We start from the raw sequence: 22247 nt of genomic DNA on the forward strand, positions 1-22247 counted from the left end.
CTTTCAGTAAAACCTGCACTTTTTTGGTTTTTTGTTTTTTTTTTCAAGACAGGGTTTCTCTGTATAGCCCTGGCTGTCCTGGAACTCACTCTGTAGACCATGCTGGCCTCGAACTCAGAAATCTGCCTGTCTCTGCCTCCCAAGTGCTGGGATTAAAGGTGTGCGCCCCCATGCCCAGCTAAGAACATTTATTTACATACTTAACAATGGTTTTGCAATAGTTTGTAGGGTATCTTTCAGACTTTACCTTCCATAGAAACATTTTAAAATTCCTTCCACCTCAGTAAACGCCAAGCCAAACATGTTTGCCTTTGAAGATAAGAATGCATTAACAGATGTGTCACAGTTTGATGCTGGAGAGAAAGATATTTTCTAAGAAGCTGACATGGAGTACAGAGATGGCGTGTGGGCTGAAGGTCAGCAGTAGGCTCTCCTGGTTTCTTGGGTTCTAAGTTCTAACAGCCCCCCCACACACACCTCATAAGCAGCCCATAAGGGGCTGGAACATTCATACTTCAGAGATTTCTAGGGAGGCTCTTCTGGAAATTTATGTGCTTTGTTTACTTTTAGAGGCTTGTTTTGGTTTTGGTTTTTGTTCTGACTAAGTAACTAAATTCTTAAGTGATTTGGAATGCATGCAGCTTCAAGGAGCTGAGTTCACTGTGCACCATCCAAGAGCACATGTGAGAATGGGGCAAGTGAGAGGACTTTATGATTCTGGACTCATTAGTGGAGTGTTGACTCCTTTCATGTTAGTATTTCTTGTATTCTATAGTATCCCTAGAATGCTGTAAACTTGCAATCGACCAGCCCCTTTAGAATCTTCCAAAGGCCAATTATTCTATCCTACTTCCAGTTTACGCAAGTCTCAAAGTCATAAATATGGGTAATTGGCAACTGATTCCTAGTAGTCATATATATTAAGTGGATATATATTAAATGGATACACACTAAGTGGATACATAGTAAATGGATACATAATAAGTGGATATATTAAATGGATACACACTAAGTGGATACATATTAAGTGGATATATTGAATTGATATGTATGTAAATACATATTAAATGGATACATATTAAGTGGATATATTAAATGGATATATGTATATGTATATATTAAGTAGATACATATTAAATGGATATATATTAAGAGAATATATAGTAAGTGCCTTTAACTGCAATGCTGTAAGTTAGTTGGTGTCCACAATATGTGCTGTTACTTTTCAGAAGTTACTGCATCAACTGCATACACAGAATGAGGATCACCTGTCATTGTCATTGGAATAGCATCCTAGTTTACTCTCAAAGGACATTATTAGTAAGACCCTATTTTAAACTGAAGTAGTAGAAATGAAGCACCTTTATTCAATAATACATACAAGGAACAACTAAATATACATATTTATAAATCATTTATTAAGTTAAATCAAATCTGTGAGCAAACCTATCCCTGTAGCAATTATTTATGTGCTTCCTATATCTTGAGAAAGGTACTCTTCTGTGACTTCATTTTTCTCTGTCCTGAACACAAAATGAGGGTAATAATGGCAGATAAGTTTTAAGGTGCAGATTAAATGAATTCATACATACGGTATTCAAAGACTATCCTCAGTAATGGTTTCACCCTTAAGAAGCATATAATACCGCTGAGGGGTTACTATATGCAAAAATGAAGTTTCACTGGAGATTGTCATTAAGTACCAGATAAAGAGTCAGAAAACTTAGGAGATTTATTTGGTTTCCTGTGGGAACAGAAGTTAGGAGCTGGAGAGCTTTGTGTGTGTGTGTCATATACTGTCAGGTTTTCATGATCAGTACTTAAACTCCTGAGCCATCTTGCTGGACTCTGAGCTGGGATTTGTAGGTTCTAGTACAATAAAGGAGGCTTCTTGTAAGGTATGAAGCTCAGTTTGCTCAAGGGCAACCGAGGTGTCTAAATACTGAGGAAAGGTGTCTAATCACATGCTCAGGAAAGATAGAGTTAGGTTGTGAGGGTATGGATGAATTGGGAATCAGTGGGCAAATGCAAGTGAATAGAATTGACAGACCCTTCTAGGAGTTTCCAGGAATGCGAGATAATCAGAGGATGTTAGTGGGTGGGAAGATGCTGTAACAGAGCTGGGTTGTGAATTAGTTCGAAGTAGAGGGCTGCTGTGCATATGGCAGGAGGACCAGAGGGCAATGGCAGGTGAGTTAACTGAAGCAATGATGTGACTGACAACCTTGGAATTACAAAGTGCTTCTTACAATCCAGTGCCTGTTTCCTAGGCTCCACTGAACTCATTTCATCTCCACAACAGAGGCAAGTTAGTACTCACTGTTTGCTCAGAGGAAATATAGCTGTCCTCATGACAGTTAGGAAGTGGTGAAGTCAGGATTCAAACCCAGATGGTGTGCTCCAGGTCTCAGCCCTCAACCACAGTGCTTCCTTTCTCAATATAGGAAACACAGTTAAACATGTTTGCCAAGTGAGGAAACATCTAGAATGCTAAATATGAATATTAAGAAAGAATGTAAAGAACAGAAATATGTGATATAAAGATATAGATCACATTAACTTCACATTTGGTGAAGCACCCGGAGAAAAGGCTTATCCAGGTGCCAAGTCAGTGTCCTGAGTGTTCCTTTCCTAGGGTAAGAGTGAGAGACACAGTCAACTAGGACAACTGGTTTTAATTGGTTCTACTGGTTTTATGTGGAAGAGCGAGGAGAGAGAGAAAAAAACATAACATTCAGGAAATAGAGAATACAAATGAGGAGAAAGTCAATTCAGTTGGTTGAAAAACCTATTGCACTCCTTTGACAAGACACTGGCAGAGTCAGTGTGAGCCAGGACATGGTCAGGAATTACACAGTGTCTATCAGAGGTGAAAATAGCACTTTCCAATTCTACTAATTTAGGCCAGAAATTTGGTCTTGTGGGGCACAAAGACATTTTTATTGGCTCACTTTAATATGCATAATGACCAGAAAACTATTAGACATTCAGTAAATCAATATTTTACTCTGTAAACTGGTCATCATACCTAATTATGCTACATTCTTATTTGGATGGGTCACTGTGTGACAACATTGGTAGGAGAGACATTGAATGCAGTATGGTTAGACAAATATTATAATAGAACTGTATTATTTATAATACTCAAGACTGTAACATGAATGCATTTGTAATTGTTTTGCTATATTATAACACTTTCATTTGGGTATTAATTATTCATGAATTAGTTACCTGAAGTACCTCAGCTCAAGCACTAATGTACTGACTACCTGTCTTACCCAGGCCCTAGGCTAAGTACAGGAGGGAGGTCAATAAAGCAGAGTATACACTGCTGGCCACTGCTTGAGAGGTGACATGCAGAAAAGGATATACTACCAATAGCCACAATTAACTACATATATGCTAAATGGTTTATGCATGCAGTGCTTTACTGCCTGAAGCACTGGCCCTTGTCAGAAACAATGGGGTTTAGAGAACTTTTATAGGAGAATTGTTATGGGTAGGCCATGGTAAAAACAGGACAGAAATGAAATGCTTTTATTTTATTAAGAACGTGTTTCTTTCAATTGGTGATGATAATTGAGCATCTAAACAAGACTGACTTAGAATCAGACTTTCCCACAATATCACTTTATGAAGAGAAATAAGAGTAGGCTGTCCACTAACAGCTGAGTAAGTCAGGAATGCTTTATCATCTGTAGTCCACAAAATTACCCAACAATCTCCTCCACTATAATTTATGTAATTAACATTTAGGGTCTTGAAATAATTCACCAATCATCGTATTTGATTTAATGTGATCTCAGAAAGTTTATCCTGGGCAGTTTCCCATTATCATAAAAATAAATGTGTAGTCATTCACTGGACTTCATTTCAAAACTCTATAGCCAGTTTCTTCTCAAGCAGGAGGTCTTTCTGTCTAACACTGAAAATAAATGAACATAGGTAGAGCTTGACACACTGAAGTAAGGAGGAAGTAGAAAGATGCATTGTGTGGCATATGTTTGACAGTGCCATTAAGAACTGTATACCATTAACACCACTGTACTGAGGAAAGCAGAGCCATCAGACATCCATATTTACCATGGCAGCTGTGTCCGCGAGCACTGAGGCCAAATTTTCTCCTAACTGCCCAAGGAACATGACAGTGCATTGTACTTAAAAAAAATTAAATCATTACTGATAAAGCTTAAGTCCTCATGCTCAACACTGTTAGTCTTCTCCTATCATGGACTCTTCAGTGTGTCTATGTTAATGCTTTACAATATGTGCATATAATATGAGGAGCTGTTTAAAACATAAGCAGTATCATTTACTAGAATGTATGTGCCATTGAATCATTATCCATAAGGCTTTTTTTCATCTAATGATGTGTATACACTTGCATATGCATGTGTACATCTGGACATGTGTGCGTGCTTCTTATGAATGTTTATGTACATAAGTGTACCTGTATGGGAGTGGGGGAATCATGTGTGTATGCATACATATGTATGTGTTTGTGCATGTGTATGTATACATGTATGTCTAAGTCATACTCTATTGCTGTGAAAAGACACAATGAATATGACAGCTCCAATAAAGGTAAGCACTTAATTTGGACTTGCTTATAGTTTCAGAGGTTTAGGCCATTATTCTCATGGTGGGGAGCATGGAAGCACACAGACAGACATGACAGCTGAGAGTTCAATATCTGGATCTGAAGGCAGCAGGAAGAGAGAGATACTGGACCTGGCTTGAGCATCTCAAACCCTACAGTTCCTGCCCCAACAAGGACTCACGTACTCCAACAAGGCTATACATCCTAATTCCTTCCAAGTAGTGACATCCTGATGACTAAGCATTCAAAGATATGCACCTCTGGGGGCCATGCATATTCATGCTACCACAATGTGTGTGCATGCTTGTATTCATTCATATGTGAATGGCATTTACATGCTTATATACATATATATTTGTGTGTACACATATGCATGCTGGTGTGTGTACCAGTGTGTGTCCATACATGTGTATGCCTTACACATATATTTGTATGTATGCTTGTGTGTACTGTATATATGCATACATGCATGTGGGGGATACATGTGTGAGTGGAATGGTGTAGTTCTAACTTGCTCTTTGAAACTTTCTCTAATGATTTAGAATTAAAATTCTTCTCTCCAAGCATTGCTGGAGTTAACATTTCTTGTGCTTGGTAAATGCCTGCCCCATTCTCTGGGTTTAAGTCCTTTGATGAAGCTCCTAAAACATCAAATCCTCCTGCTGCCAACATGACTTCATTCATTTTATAGGTGTCTATGTTATATTTAAGAAAAAATTCTATTAGGATTACAGAGATAAATATGTATGTAGTGCCTGCCTTCATTCACTGCAAACATAGGAAGAGAAAACTCAAATGCAAATCTAGTCTATTCAATGTACAAAAACATACAATGCATGTATGAATGAACACAAGCATACATATGTATGTATACACTCATGAACTTCCACTGCCATATAGACACACAAATGTACACACACATTCACACAGAAGCATTCACACATATGTATACATGCACATGCATACACATGTGCACATGCACAAATTATATGAAAAGAATATGAGAATGTTCTGGTGTGGGTATCCTAGAACTACGGAAGACAACACTACATTGCAGAAGGTCAGGACAGATATAGGATGTCCAACTAAAATATCTGATGGTACACAAAGGGATCACTCATCTAACAGACCCTGACTGGCCTTGACTTTATCTGGGCACTTGTCTAACACATGTAACTCCTTTATGAATACAATGAAGTAGAGATACTATATTATAACTAAATTTTACCAAGAAATGCACAAAGAATTACCACTACCCAATAAGTCTGACTGTAATGTCTCTGTCTTTTAAACTCCTACCTCCCCTAATGTCTTATCAGATTATTTTGGATTTGAATAAAGATTAATTATGTTTTTTAGGAGTAAGCATGGTTTCTATCTGGAGACTGGCTCCTTAACACTGTCCTAATCCTTTCTCTGCTCAGAGTGGCTCTGCATTGTGCTTTTCTTTGATTTATGTTTCCACTGCAAAGTTTATATAAACAAACTATTATAAACCAACACACTAAAACACACACACACACATCTTCTATGACAGGAAATTCTTACATCTCAATTGAGTGATTATGGTGGCAGAACAAATCCTTGGCAGGTCGTTTTATGTGAGGAAATCTTTGACGTCTGATAAAAGATAGGCGAACACCATTTGGTGAAGATTAAACACCACCTGAAAACCATGCCTGATATATATGGCTGACACTTTTTTTCATTTCCAATGATCTTAAGACAGACTTTAATGTAGACATGTGGGTCACTTTTTTTGGTTTTAAAACCCTGTCATCATTGAAAGCATTTGAAAATCATCTTTGAAAGTGATTGTTTACGCCTGTAACCTAAGCCTTAGGAGACTGACACAGGAAAGCCTTGGATTTAAAGACATCCTAATCTACACAGAAGGCCCTGTTTTCTAAAAGAAGTAAGCCATATATTTTGTGCTGGATCCACAGCTACCTAACAACACATGGAAGGGAACATGAATCCAAATTCTACTGATGCTGAATATGTTTGTGCATTTAAATATAGATGCACGCCCCATTTAATTTCTCTTTGGGAAGTTTGTCCCATTTCAGTGAACTGTTCTATGTTATTTTATACTGTGATGATCCTTACAAAGTCTTTCTTGTTTCTTCTTCTTTTTTCACTTTATCTTCTACAGAACAAAGAAACAAAATTCCTTTCCAAAAAGTTTTAGCATATTATTAATTTAGTTTTAAATTCAGCAACTGCTGCTACATAATCTGTTATTTCCTTGACTTATTTTCATGACTACATATTTTTCTGGAGGCACATTATGCAATATAATAACATCTTCTACAGAAAATCATACATAGACTTACCACATTCTTTATTGTTTTGCAACCAACGGACTTACTTATACAACTGACCAAACACTTAGTGAATATGAATCACTGACCCAAAGCTGTTCTCAAATATCTGTAGACAATATGATAGAAAGAATTCAACAGTAAGGTCCAATGATGAAATTTAAATCTATATGGAAGCTAGAAAGATCAGAAGATGACTCCAACTATGCAGACCTCAGAGTGAAGGTGTAACTTCAGAATGGTGAGAAAATAACAAACATGGAAATTATGTGATAAGTTATTGCTTTTGCTCCACATCAGTCATTGTGAGAGCCTCTTACTTAGCTCCTTTCATCAATACAGAGGCATGTATAACATTTATCTTCATCTCTAACTGCACATGCAAAATAGACTGAACAGATAATTTCCCTATGGGGTAGATACTGTTCAAACTGAATTTGCGGAAAACTCTATTGCGCTGTAATGAATGTGGTGTGTTCGCTTTGTAGTTAGATAACAAATCAGGTGAACAGAAAATGGATATTTAACTCAATAAAAAAATAGGTCTCTGGAGGAGATAATGAGAACCAACTCCAGTAAAAGCATTTAATGGTTACGGAAAATAAACTTCTGGGGATAAAAAATTATACAGGCACATGGTAGATAGTCAATAAGTATTTGTTTATTGAACCATCAGAATTACTACCCAGTGAGCATTTAGACTGCCGCTGAGGTGCGGAAGGTTTGATCTACATCACTGTACACTGAAGTGCTGTTTTATAGATAAGGAAAGGAAAGCGCCAGGAGATTAAATGAGTTGTTCAAGGCCAAGTCCTAATAGGTGGAAACTTGGATAGCAAAAGTATGTTTAATAGCAATATAAAAATTGTTTTTAGTAGATCAAAGAGACTTAGAGCATCCTAGAAACGTTAGCATTATTGAGACCTCCAAAGATCTTGTGTATATATGGATTATACGTTACCCACCATATTAGAAACTAAAATTGACATTACAGAAATTGAAAAAATTGCCCAGTGGTTATGAGCACATGCTAGGGTAGGAGTATAGATACAAGCACCCTCATGCCTAGCAACTCACAAATGTGTGTGTGTGTATGTGTGCGTGTCTGCGTCTCTCTCTCTCTCTGTCTCTCTCTCTCTCTCTCTGTCTCTCTCTCTGTGTGTGTGTGTGTGTGTGTGTGTGTGTGTGTGTGTGTGTGTGTGTATGCATCTGTGCGTGTGTATGCCAGGTACCTGTGAAGGTCAGAAGAGAGCACTCACTCCCCTGGAGTTATACTTATAGGTGGTTGTGAGCCACCAATGTGGGTGCTGAGAGCCCCTGTCTGATCCTCTAGGAGAGCAAGAATCACTCTTAAGCACTGAGCCATCTCTTCAGCCCCATGATTTTATACATTCTGAAATTCTGCTTCCCTCATTTCAAACATAATAATCCATTAGATATTGTTTTTTTTTCTGAACAAAGAATCCAATGGCAAGTAAAATTGTGCTTACAAGAATCTTTGATTATCAGCATGATTCTTTTGTTCATGTTTTATGAATCTCTGACAGGATACATGCACAACAAATCCTACTGGTTTCATATTAAAGTGAAATTAAGATATGCTTGTAAGCTGTAAGAAGAATGGCATTGTTTTACAAGTTTGTAAGTCACTTTAATATTAGCCTTCATAAAAGACTGATCGAGTCTCCTTTCTGTAATCACATCCAATCTGCTGTTTTGGGTGAAGTCTATAAAGTGGTGGTTCCACAAAGACACAAAGTTGTAAAATGGACGAGTGTTTTGATGGCCTTTTTAGACATCACAAGGAGTGGTTATTTCTTTGGACACAGCAAAAGGATGCTTTTCCACTTTTATTGTCCTTTCTGATTTTATCTCCTACAAATCACTCTCCTGTTTCTTTCTTCCAAAAGGAAATTTTCTATTTTTAAAGTACAATTTATAATGGAAGCCTTGAGCTGGGCAAGTTTTTAAATTTAATTATCAAGTTCCAAAGTGAGTAGTTTGTATCCTAAAATCTAGAATTTTCCAGTGAGTTTTGTGTCTTTCTCTCATTTGTTCCTTTTAACATTATCATGATCTTTATACATTCAATGTGCTTTAATCACATGAATTTATTTAAATTATGTTTAGCCACTGTCTTAGTTCATTTCCTGTTGCTAACAACATAATACGGCAGGCTGGATGAATTATGAGGAAAGTGATTTGTTTCTAGATCATGGTTCTGGTCCAGGTTGAGGGGACACACCTAATACCTTCTTGGTTTCTGAGTCCTGAGACAAAGAAGGACTTATGTTGAGACAAAGAGCTAAACTGAGTTCCAGAAAACTGGATGTTATAGTAGACCCTCTCCTGAAGTTATCCATGAAATCACTATTCTCTTAAATCTTGAATGGCATGCACAGGTTAGCCCCCTGTTATGACAAAGCTCTATTCAGCGATCCCATCTGCTCCTACCTCTTCATGTCTCTCTATGATATTAAATATCAGCATAAACTCTGGAGGCAGAAACAGTCTTCACGCCATAGCACCAACATGGCTTTGGCACAGTTTTCTCAGACTTCCATAAAAATCAACTTTTTTTTTTTTTTTTTTTTTTGCTGTAAAAGAGCATCCCATTTGTTTGCCTATTATTTCATCAATAATTTCTCCAATGATTGCAGGTTATTTTGGATGATAAGATTAAATTTGAATAATCTAACTCCTAGTATCTGTTGTAGCCAACACTGGACAGAAGTAGAAAATACAGTTTTTGAAAAGTGACGGGGCCAAAAATTTATGCCATTATTTCACAAACAGTTGTACAGATATTTGGATACCACAAAGTTCTTCATTGTGAGGGATTTTCTATCCATTGTAGGATGCTTGGCAGAGTGTCAGAACCTTTCTTCATAAGCACCTACTTAAGTTTATCAATCAAAATTCTGTTCATTCATTGTGGAATACCTTGCAGAGAGTTGAGGAAAATCGACTCTAGCTGCTCCTGTTTCTGTTAAGAGCATATAAAGCTTTTAAATTCTACAAAATATTCTTTAGTTAAAAATAATTTGTAAGTATCTATATTTCTAGTAGCATTGAAATAATCTGCATTGCACTGGTTGTGTACAGTTGTGACTAAATAACTGACAGAATGACTTAAAGAGAGAGTGGTTTACTTTGGCTCAGAGTTTCAGAGGGCTCTGTACATGGAAATTGGGCCCAAGTTGAGCCCCAAATCATGGAAGAATTGTGGAGGAATAAGCCATTCTTCACGATGCAGAAACAAAGTAGAAAAGGACAAGAAAAGTCCTGCATAGCTGTCCAAGGGAAGGCTCCAGCCACCCACTACACACAGCTGCCCTGCTCTATATCCAACGATTTATTTTGTCTTGGTTTTAGTCCTAGTCATTTTGCCTTCTCATCTTAAGTTTGACTTCATTGGCCTTCCTGTGCTGTGTCTTCTCCTATTTTCATGGTCGCGGTAGCCTTGTGAAAGTCTACTTTTTAAGCAGAGTTCAGGTTTTTTCTTTTTTTTAACTTTTTTTTTGTTTTTTGTTAATTAGGTATTTATTTCATTTACATTTCCAATGCTATCCCAAAAGTCCCCCACACACTCCCCCACCCACCCACTCCCACTTCTTGGCCCTGGCGTTCCCCTGTACTGAGGCAGATAAAGTTTGCACGATCAATGGGCCTCTCTTTCCACTGATGGCCGACTAGGCCATCTTCTGATAAATATGCAGCTAGAGACACGAGTTTTTAGTGTTCTCCTTTAAGCCTGCTTAGTTTACCTGTGTTTTTTTTCCATTAGAAATTTTATTCATTCAATATGTATTTAATCATACTTTTTCTCCCTGTCTCAGATCCTCTTCATCTTTCTACCTATCCAACCTTATGCTCTCTCTTTCTTCACCTCTCTTGCTTTCTTTTGCTTTTTTTGTCAAGCGCGCGCGCGCGCGCGCGCGCACACACACACACACACACACACACACACACACACACACACGAAAAACAAAATAAATAAGTAAAAAATATAGTAAGACAAAAAGGATACTCAAACAAAATCAACAACAAGATGAAACAAAATCCCACAGAAAAATCATGGAGTTTGCTTTGTGTTGGTCAACTATTCCTGGGCATGGAGCCCGCTTTGGGGTGAGGTTGATATACCCAGTGGCACTCATCCATGGGCTTTAAAGCCCAGTTCTTAGAGCCTAGGCTCTACATGTGCCTTTTGAGATTATCTCTGCCCTTTTCTTTCTCCATTTCTGGGTTATAGAAATTGAGTCTATAAAAAGTAGCCCAAATTAATAAGCAACATGCGTCTATTGAATTTTATCCAAGACTTCTGTGTGTCTGTGGTGGGAAGACTTTCTTCATGTGCACCAATTCATGGCACCTCCGTTTCCACCTCCTGGGTCATAGTTCCTGAGATAGACTACACTTACTCTTTTTTGTTGTTGCTGTTTTGTTTTGTTTGTTTGTTTGTTTGTTTTGTTTTGTTTTTTTGAGACAGGGTTTCTCTGTGTACCCCTAGCTGTCCTGGAACTTACTTTGTAGACCAGGCTGGCCTCGAACTCAGAAATTCGCCTGCCTCTGCTTCCCAAGTGCTGGGATTAAAGGCATGCGCCACCATGCCCGGCTACTACACTTACTCTTATAGATTCTTTTCTGTGTAGTTTCTTCCGATTTACAAAAGAAAACCATGATACCCTGTAAATATTCCTATACACAACTGACATTTGGTCACTTGTGCTCTTACTAAAAGGCAGCTCAAACGCTAGAGTAATGGCTCGATGCATAGGACCATGCACTCTTCTTACAAAGGATGTAAGTTTGGTTCCAAGCATCCATGTCAGGCAGCTTGTAACTGCCTAGAACTCCAACTCCAGGGACCTGGCACTCATGGCTTCCAAGGGCAGTTCTACTCATGTGGACATCCTTCTTCCATACTCAGATAATCCTAACCCCCCCCCCCAAAGAAAACAAAAACAAAAAATGAAACAACACAAAAAAACTCTTCAAAAATGACCAACATCATACAGACTTTTCTTTTAATATTTTATAGGAGATTCTTCTTCTAATTTACAGTGTGAAAGTTTTATTTCAGTTAAAATGGAACCATGTAACATAATTAAAATATTATGAATAAAAATTCACTAGACAGTGAAGTTACTTAGTCACATTTTTTTATAATATGAATGTTTTTAAATAATTGAAACAGCAGGGAGTTTAATATAGGGAGAGGTTAGAAACAATATGTAAGTGCAATTACTCAGCCACACATACACACACACACACACACAAACATTCAGGCATGCACACATGCACGCACAGGGTACCTAATGCAGTTGCTAATTCTCTTTGACTTAGAAGGCCTTATTTCCCTCTGGCTCTCATACTCTTTCTGCCTCCTCTTCCATGGGTTTCCTGAGCTCTGAGGGGAGGAATTTGATGGGGATGTTTAAATCTGAGTGTCTCAAGGTCTCTGACTCTCTATGTAATATCTGGCTATGGGTTTTTGTATTTTTTCTGTATGCTGCAGGAGGAGGCCTCTCTGGTGACAGATGAACAAGGCACTGAAAAAAATACAGAGGAATATCATTAGGGGACATTTTATCTCTACTTATTTTTCCTTTTTTAGACCAGTATTATGTGGCTTTTCCATAATCCTTGGACTGTCTAGTCTTAGGTTCTTGATCACACAAGCAGTGCTACGTATGGGCTACATCTGGTAGATTGGAATTAGTTATTGGTTAGTTACTTTCACAAGCTTTGTGTCACATTGCCTCAACATATCAGGCAGTATACCCTTGTGGTAAAGGAGTTGTGGTTGCCTTGGTGTTTATGTTACTTTTTTGATAGCATGCAGATTACTTTCCTGTACCAAAGAAGCATGGCATGAAGGCTCTATGTAGACACTAGCTCACTATCATGTTCAATATAGGCATTGTCTTCAGCAATGTGTCCTTGCTATCTGTGGAGAGCAACCCTATAGTACTGGCAACAGACTGTGTTGTTTGGGGATTCCCACTAGTCCCTTTGGCCAACAACTTAATTAGATGTAACCTAATCCCAGTACTGGGAGCTTGGCTGGGTGACAAGAGATGGGGATCCTGTCTCCCCCATTACTTGTAGATTTTATTTAGATTACCTTCATGCATGTATATATTTTAAGAAGTTTCTACTACATTAGGTTGCCATACTACCCCTCAAATGCCCCTTAATTTTAGCTGTCTCTTCCCATAGTCTCTCCCACAACTCCCCATGGCCTCCAACTCCCCACTCTTGTGAAATGAGTGGGTCTCTGATTCCAGTGCCTTCTTTTCCATCTGTTGCTTTGACTTGTCCAACTGTGATGTGATAGTTTTTGTTTTATCTTACTATATTTTATTTTGTATTTTTTAAAAAATGAATGAATGAATGAATGAATGAATGAATGAAAACCTAGCTACAAGAGTAAAAGTTGACAACTGAACTGTCATTTATACATGCTTGGAGAGGGAAAATCTGTTTTCTCTATTAGTGTGGACACTGGTTATATCAGTCACGCCAGGACAGTCCTTATGTTGAGGAGTAGTTGACTAACACATATGGATACCATGTACTTCAGTGTGGTTTTCTTTTGTTACAGTTTGGAGTTTTGTTTTTTCTTTTTCCTTTTTGTGTATGGTTTTATTTTGTTGTCTTAGTTTGGGGGTTTGTTGCTGTATAGGGTGTTTGAGAAAGAACTTAAATCTGAGTGTGTTGGGAGGAGCAGAGGATTTGGAGGGACTTGGGGATAGGGGAAATATGATCAAAGTGTATTTAAATTTAAAAGTTGTTTTAAACAAGAAAAATATAATTTAAAAATCACCATGGCAAAAAACCGAAAAGGATGTTTTAGATATCTGCTATGATCTATGCTGATAGAAGGAATGATTTTAAAATGATGAAGTAAATACATAGTCAACTGTGAAAAATAAAAGCCAGAAAGATACCCGAGAAATCCAAAGTTGTTATCTCACTTCCATGTGCATGTACCCACCCAACACCAATATACACATACAGAGATGCACACATGTACACACAGAGACACACACATGCACGCACATACATGCACACACACACAAACACATACACAGACACTCATGCATGCACACATGCATGCACACATGCACATACAGACATGCACACACATACACACACATATGCATACACATACACACAAATACACACATGTGTATTCTTATATTGTACTCATGAATTATGTTATAATTCATGGTATAGTATTATAAATGGCAGTGGGTTATATATAAAATTGTATATAATAAAAATGCTTGGAGAGGAAAAAATAACCATCTTAATTTACTATGCCTAACAATGCATTCAATTGTATAGGTTACATCCCTGTGTATGACTATATTCGGATGGCCATATGTGAACAATAAGCATTAAGATGCATATATTTATCCAACAAATGTTTATCGACATTTTATTAGATAAATGTGTTAAAGCATTAAAATTCAGCTTCCACTATGAAAAATTGGCATGCGGATTGTATGAAACAAGCATTTGGCTCATAGAAAAACACCAAAGGTTTTCTGGGATCATTCAGGTTAGACTAGATGGAAAAGGATAAGCAGATCCTTAAAGGATGAGTCAGAGGAGGGAAGGGTGTCAAGGAGCGTGGGAGACACTTGTAAGATAGGGATAGTTAGCATGCTAGACTCTGAAGAACACAAAAAGATATACATAATTTAAATGAAAAGGGAGGGGGGCTGAGGTAGCTTAAGGACCCAGCCATGTATGATGGTGTGAGCCTTTAATCACAGTGTTGGAGAGGCAAAGACAGATGGCTCCAGGAGCTTACTGAGACCAGCCAACCTAGTCTAATAGGTGAGCCCTAGGACTCAGAGGGAGATCTTTTGTAAGATACTAAAGGTTGACTTATAGCCTTCAACTGCACCCACTGATACACACACACACACACACACACACACACACACACACACACACACACAAATAAATACAAAGGAAAAACAAATATAATGTAATAGTTGCTATTTCTTCCCTTCTTTTCCCATTCTGAAATAGATGATAAATTTCCCCAGGAGAAATGTCATGTTGTGTCATACAGTTCAGGAAATTCTTCCTCAAGTTTCAACATAGACAGGTGCTGTAAACATTAATTGGGAGCTAGACAGCATCTCCTATTGGGGTTGTCATTATGACATGCATGTGGTTAACTCCTGTTGGAGAATGTGCAGGTAGATAGCTAAGTAGTTTAATAGATTGCCTTGTTATAGACATGCAGAATGATCATGTAATATTGGACCAGGGCGAAGTTATGTTGTACAAGGAACAAGCAAATAAATGTAGCATTTGCTACATCTTAAAACCTGCATATAAGCTGGGAAAGATTGTTATTAGAAAAGTGTAGGCAACAGATGTTTTACTGGACTGTCATTCCCAAAGTTTAAGACTGTATAGATTTCCATACTAACACTGGAACAAATCCAGTCCATTTGTTCTTGACTTTTTTAAACCTAAACATGCACCCAGGTACTTAAGGAAATGATACCTGTAATGAAGTCCCTTATATTCTGAATGGCTGCAAGTTCTGGGCAGTTATTGAGCTACAGAGGCAGTGTCTGGGCTCCATGCTACATTCATAGGCAACTCTTGTTGGGACTGCATGATTGCCATGTTCCTTTTGCCAAACAGACTACATGGAGACTAACCTGTAACTATACCTTACGGGATGGTGTTTCTGCTTCCAAGTTCTGATGGCCCCGCACTTAGTTGCAAAGATGCTCATCATTAGAATGAACTGAGCTTCCAGGCCCTATGGATCCACTAATACCATTTGAGCATCCATTCCAGTCTTCTGTAGTTGCCATTGAAGTGACACATTAGAGGAAATGTGGGTTATGTCAACCCATTAAGATTGTAACTTCATGTCAGGGTGCTCAACTATCAGAATGCCCCTTGCCACTTAAAATTAAATGCTAGACTACCCAGCTCTTTACCTGCCATGACATAAAAATTGTATTCAATTTAATAGTCATGGCTTCCTTATTTAGATGCAAACTTCTGTTTAAATGTTTTTAGCACTCACTATTATCTCATTTAGACCCTGAACTCAAAGGTGAGGTACCACGTGGGTCTGTCTCATTTCTAGCATACAGTGGTGGCCAGCAAAAGGCAGGCTATAAGGATCATAAGCCTGATGCTCTGTGTAGACCTTTTGACTCTGAGTCTTTATAACTTGTGAATAACTTGTACTTTTTCATTTTTAGGGCAGCATAACTATTTATGTGCTGGAAGAAATGACTGCATTGTTGATAAAATCCGCAGAAAAAACTGCCCAGCATGTCGTCTGAGAAAGTGTTGTCAGGCTGGGATGGTCCTTGGAGGTAATGTTGATGTTTTCATCAATAGTGTAGTGTGGCTTACACTTTATTATAACACTGAGTCAGAAGGATCTCAATACTTTTATTTGTTTATTTATTTATTTATTCACTTTGCATCTTAATCACAGCATCTCTCCCTTCCTTCCTCCCTCACCCTTACAAATCCATCTCCCATTACCCCCATCCCTTTTCCTCAGAGAAGGGGCAGTCCTCCTTGGGTACCACCCTGTCCTGGGACATCCAGTCTTTGCAGGACTAAGCACATTCTCTCCCATTGAGGTCCAACCAGATATTAGGGGAAGGGAATACAATGGCAGAGTCAGAGACAGCCCCTGCTCTGCTTCAATTCTTAGAGGGCCGACACAAAGACCAAGCTACACATCTGCTGCAAATGAGTAGGGAGCTTAAGTCTAGCCACTACATGCTCTTTGGTTGCTATTTCAGTCTCTGTGAGCTAATATGGGCCCAGGTTAGTTGACTCTGTAGGTCTTTTTGTGGTGTCCTTGACCTCCATGGCTCCCTCAATCCTACCCCCTACTCTTCAATAAGACTCCAAAGGTCTGCGTGGTGTTTTGGTTATGGTATATGGGTTTATTTCTGGAAAGCAGCTCTGCATCTTTTTTGATCAGCCGCTGGATAAAGCCTCTCAAGCATAGTTATGTTAGGTTCCTGACTGCAAGCATAGCAGAGTATCGTTAAGTGTCAGGGGTTGGCTCTTGCTAGTCTTAGACATGTTCCCCACCAATTTTTGTTCTCACACCCAGCCCTCTCCCATCCTCTCCCCCCACCTGATTCCCATCCTTGTTCTCTTCCTTACCTCCTCCTTCATCCTGGTCCCTTCCTTCACCCACCTCTGATGTCTATTTTATTTTCCCTTCTGAGTGGGATTCACACATCCTCCCTTGGGTCTTCTTTATTACTCAGTTTCTTTGGGTCTGTGGATTGCAACACGGTTATCTTGTACTTTATGGCTAATGTCTACTTAGATGTAAGTGCATGCCATGGGTGTCTTTCTGGGTCTAGGTTACGTCACTCGAGTTGATATTTTCTAGTTCCATCCATTTAGCTGAAATTTTCATGATGTCTTTGTGTTTCATATCTGAGTAGTTTTCCATCGTGTAAATATACCACATTCTCTTTATCCATTCTTCAGTAGAGGGACATGTGGGTTGTTTCCTTACATGTCCTTGCTATTATGAAAAAAGCTGCTACAAACATAGTTGAGCAAGTGTCCTTGTGGTATAATAGAGCATCTTTTGGGTATATACCCAGGAGTGATATAGCTGGGTCTTGGAATAGAACTAATCCAAATTTTCTGAAAAACCACCAAATTGGTATCCAAAGTGGTTGTACAAGTTTGTACTCCCATCAGCAACAGAGAATTTTTAAATGATTTTCAAGCCTGTTGGGGGCCTTAGGCTCCTTGAATAAAGAGTGAGAGATCAGAGATATCATCAAGCTTAGAACTTGATCCTGAAGGTTTATCAGATGCAGATTAAACAGTGAGAAATTAAATGACCATCACCACCATTGGACTGAAAATCCACTTGATGGACATGTAGTTATTCCCTGTACATGGTTTTGCTATTAGGCTCCCTAAGGCTTTTAATTATATGGCAATAAATACACTAAGGACGGACCTGGCAGATGACTGAGTAGGTAAAGATGCTTGCCACTAAGCCTAATGACTCAAGTTCAAACCCTAAAGCCCATGTGGTGGAAGGGAAAAACCAATGTTCCATAGTAATCCTTTATGTTAACCATACATACAGCATGGCATATGGATATGCCACTCAATCAGTCATACTGAAGTCATGAACTGTAGGAATAGTAAAAACCTTGTCTTGCAAATGTGAGTTTGACCTCCAGAATCCACCTTTTTTAAAAGGCTGGGTATAGTAACTCTGACTTATGACCCAAGTTCTTGGGAGACAAAGACCAAAATGTGACTGAGGCTTGGAGGCTAGCCAGTGCAGCCTATTAAGTTCCCGGTCTGTTAGTAGAAACCATCTAACAAAAGAAGAGGAGAAACTCCCATGGTTATCCTTTAACCCCCACAAACACATGCACAAGAATGCATGCACACTCTTACACACACACACACACACACACACACACACACATGCACTCACACATATACCCAAAAATATTGTGTCAGACTTCAAAATAATGGTTTGTTTATTCTTTGGGTATTTCATATATTTTGATCATATTCATTCCCTCTATAACATTTCCCAGAGCTCCCCTGGTTCCCTACCTACACAGCTTCTACCTGTTTCTCCCTTCCTCTTTTTCTCTCTCTTAAAAATAAAAAAATATGTGGAATCCAAGGCCTGGCTTGGTGTATGGTTGGTGGACCCAAATGACATTCCATTGTGGGGTGACAGTCATATACTATATAAGAATGCTTAGGAATCAGTTTTGTATGTGGATACAACCATTAAAAAGCCCAATGGAACATGCATTATATGTTGACATTAAAAGATTTCTTCTTCCTCGTGCTGCCTAAGGCAAGCTTGCTTGTGTTCCCTCAATGTTCCATATTTCTTCCTTCAGGAGGTGTTATTTTTAGACCAATGTTCTTCAGATTTACAACCTCACCCAAGTGCTATTTCCTCCCTAAAATTTTGCCAGTGTTCTTGGGCAAAATTTACACCCGCTCAACACACTTCCCACTTTGCTAGCTCACTGTGTTAGAGCATTCCTGGTATTTTATGGTCTCATGATTACTGTTTTCCCCAAGTCAACACCCAGGTCTCAAATGTGCTCATACAATGCCTGGCTGGGAAGGCACTCAGAAGGCAGTGACTACATTAGTACACCCACTTTTCAAATCCTGCACCTCAATTTCCTCCTCCCTTTGTGTCAATGTTATCTCCAGAAGTCTTTGTGACCTTCCATGTTTTAGAAAGCCAGCCTTTCTCACAAGTCACACATCTTGTTTGCTTTCTGAGAAAGACTTGGAGATGTTATGGTTTCTTCTGCCTCTACCTCTGCTTTTTCTATGGCACTGGGATCTCTAATACAATAGCCTTCCTCCATCATGATTATAATGATTCATCAATTCACTGGCAATTTCATAATGGGTTTTGATGATACTTAACACCTGCTCCTCTCCCAACTCCTCCTATCTCTATCCTACTCAACTTTGTATCTCCTCTCTCTCTCTCTCTCTCTCTCTCTCTCTCTCTCTCTCCTTAAATTAATTATCTACATTTCTACAGAGTCCTGTTTGACTGCCCATATACCTCTGGGTATGAGGTCATCCACTGAAGCTTGGCTGACGCATCTGTCAGGAACTTTAATCATATTATTCCTTAAATGCCTTTAAATTTTTCCCTTCAACCACAGATTAGATATAAGGTAGTAGACAGACTCTCTGGGGTCTGTCTGATAATGTGGGGTCTGACCTATAGAGTCTCATGATATTCTTGGGCTTTGCCCTGTCATCCAAGCTTGTATAGTCTTCCATTGTCTTCTCTGTACAAACTTCTTATCTTCTTGTCTGTTCACCTCATTATTTGAGTACTTCTCAAGCCATGCTCTAACACTTCCATAGTTACCACCATATTTTCCCAATTCTACATTATCACTTTTAACTAAGATTTCTCCTTCTTCTGACTTCTTCCTTCTGCTCACTTCTCCTTTTTTCTTATTTGCTTTCCTCCTGCCTACCCCTCTTCACTCCTCTTTTCCCTAATTTTCTTTATATCAGCAGAAAATTAAAATTTCCATTGTGTCCAGTGTTTGTCTTGCAATTATGAGGACATTTTGCTTGATATCTATAACTTACTATTTAGAATGGATGGGCATAATGATTCTAGTTTTAGGCAGTAAAGACCAACATATCACTGGGAGTTGGTGGCCAGCCATTCTAGCCAACCTGATACACTCCAGGGTTGTAACAGACAGTTTCACAAACTTCAGCCTTCACAGGGCTTGCACTCAGAAGTGTGGAAGGTGACACACATGCTAAAGGACAACAGGTTCTGTGAACAATGTTAAGCAGGTATATAGATGCATGAGGGTCAGGGAGATCAGCTGGTTCCTGAGCCCTATTCTGGCTCACACCTTTATTCTATAAGCAGAGCTATTTCTAAGACAGTGGGTTTGATAGCGATGACTTTCCTAAAGCAGTCCTAAAGCAGTGTGAATATATTCCTAACAGTTAAAATATGCATCCAATGTACTGCTGAAAAACAGCTTACATAGTGGTTTGCACTCCTTCATGGGAATAAAGTTAGACCAGTATGGTTTTTGTTTAGTGTATTACACACCCTGCTTAGAACCATCTTTGCTGCTCTTATCCACAGAACAGCCTAATCTCTACTAAGATAATTATGTTGTAAAAGGTGTGAGTCTGGGTCTGGAGAGCAAGGGCAGATTTTACCAGGGTAAGATCTAGAGGATCCTGGAGGTATGCTACTTACTGCCTGTGGCCTAGTTTCTAGGGGATAAAAGTGGGGAGAGAAGAGAAGTAACCCTACCTGGACCTTCTGTGTGCCACTTCATAGTGCCATATCCCTTCCAAGTTCATATCATTGGCATGTCAGAGCCCTTCTACTCAATGAAGCCAAGGTAAATAAGGGCGTCCTTTGCAAACTGGTTTTCTCCAGATGATGATCTTTATGTAGCTTTCTCTAGTCCTAACTAACACTCCCACCTCTCCAGGAGGGCAGCTTGCAGACCCGATGTCTCCAGAGTGCTATGCTCAGGATAAGGGAAGAGCACTTTCTAAGAGACATGGCCAAAGTTTTCAAGGAGAGACCCAGAGTGTGAACATTTTAGGAGAAAATGGAGAGTGCTGTTTATAAAATAATACTGTATATCCAAAAAAGTACAATATTATACATCTTGGTGAAGATCTCTTTAGGAAGTAACTCAGTGGAACTGGAAGAAGTTAGCTTGCAGCAGCAGGAATGTGGAGTTTGACCTCCACTCATCAGAGAGAATAACAGTGATCTTTTAAAGCAATTACTCTTGATCTGTCTGTGAATGAACCCCCAATTTCATATGCAATGCATCTTCTACCCCTAAAACTGTCTTTCTCTTCTCCTCAACCATTTCCACCACCACTTTTGAAGCTTGTGATCTGGATCACTTCCTTCTGTGTCTCTCCATGGTTTGTCTCTGCCTGACTTCTCTGTTACTATTCATGAGCTCTGACTTGCACTTTATTCTAAGTTCAGATGTGACATTCAACAGAGTTTCTAGCATCTGAGGAGAGACACTGAGGCTGATCTCTGGTGCATGTGTGCTTGCAGTTGCTCCAGATTTCTTTGTATTTCTCTTGTTTACAGGTGAGAGTAGTTTTTACATTGGAGTCAACAGTTCACTGCCCAGTTGCTGCAGTTTCATGGATCTGAAAAAGATGCAGAGCTAGGAGCCTGTTGGCAAAGTTTCTTTGTCCACTCTTTTATTTCCCTATTTTTATTGCCATCCTATGGCTTAGATCTCAAATCATAGGGAATCTGATTCCTTTGCATAGCATGCTTACATCAGTGAACCTCTTTTATGTGTAATGGTCTTTGAGAATGAAGGGAAACTAGCAATATTTAAAATGTGACAAAGAATATAAATGGGAACTTTTATGGGCTAGCTGACATGAGGGTGTGTCCTCCATTTCCCTAATACAATGTAGCCAAAACAAATATATATCCTCTTAGGTATGTGGATGAAACATTAAGTATTTTGTTATAAAGTATCTAATGCATAAAGTCAACTAAATGATGATATGTAGATTAAATACAGGAATTAATTCTTTAAAGTGGCATGTAAAGTATATTTTACTAAGTGCTCTTCCCTGCTTATTCCGTGCATGAGTTCTTGCCCCAAGAAATAATTAAAGATATATATTTTTACTCTTTAAGAGCCAGATATTTTCAACAATGTTATAAACCACCACTGAAGTTTTTTGTCCTTTTTAGTTTGTCTTTTCAAACAACATGCTTT

The 22247-nt window shown here is 38.7% G+C and overlaps 1 protein-coding gene across 1 annotated transcript in view; it reads left to right on the top strand.

The window, feature by feature from the left end:
* Window positions 1-22247, top strand: part of Pgr (progesterone receptor) — a 64066-nt gene that overhangs the window by 4021 nt on the left and 37798 nt on the right. The window contains exon 3 of the mRNA XM_021172709.2: window positions 16182-16298. Coding sequence (XP_021028368.1) covers window positions 16182-16298 — 117 coding nt within the window. The remainder of the gene's footprint in view (window positions 1-16181; window positions 16299-22247) is intronic.

This window comes from Mus caroli, unplaced genomic scaffold (assembly GCF_978045245.1).
Source record: "Mus caroli unplaced genomic scaffold, Mus_caroli_1 scaffold_11, whole genome shotgun sequence".
Classification (NCBI taxonomy): Eukaryota; Metazoa; Chordata; class Mammalia; order Rodentia; family Muridae; genus Mus; species Mus caroli.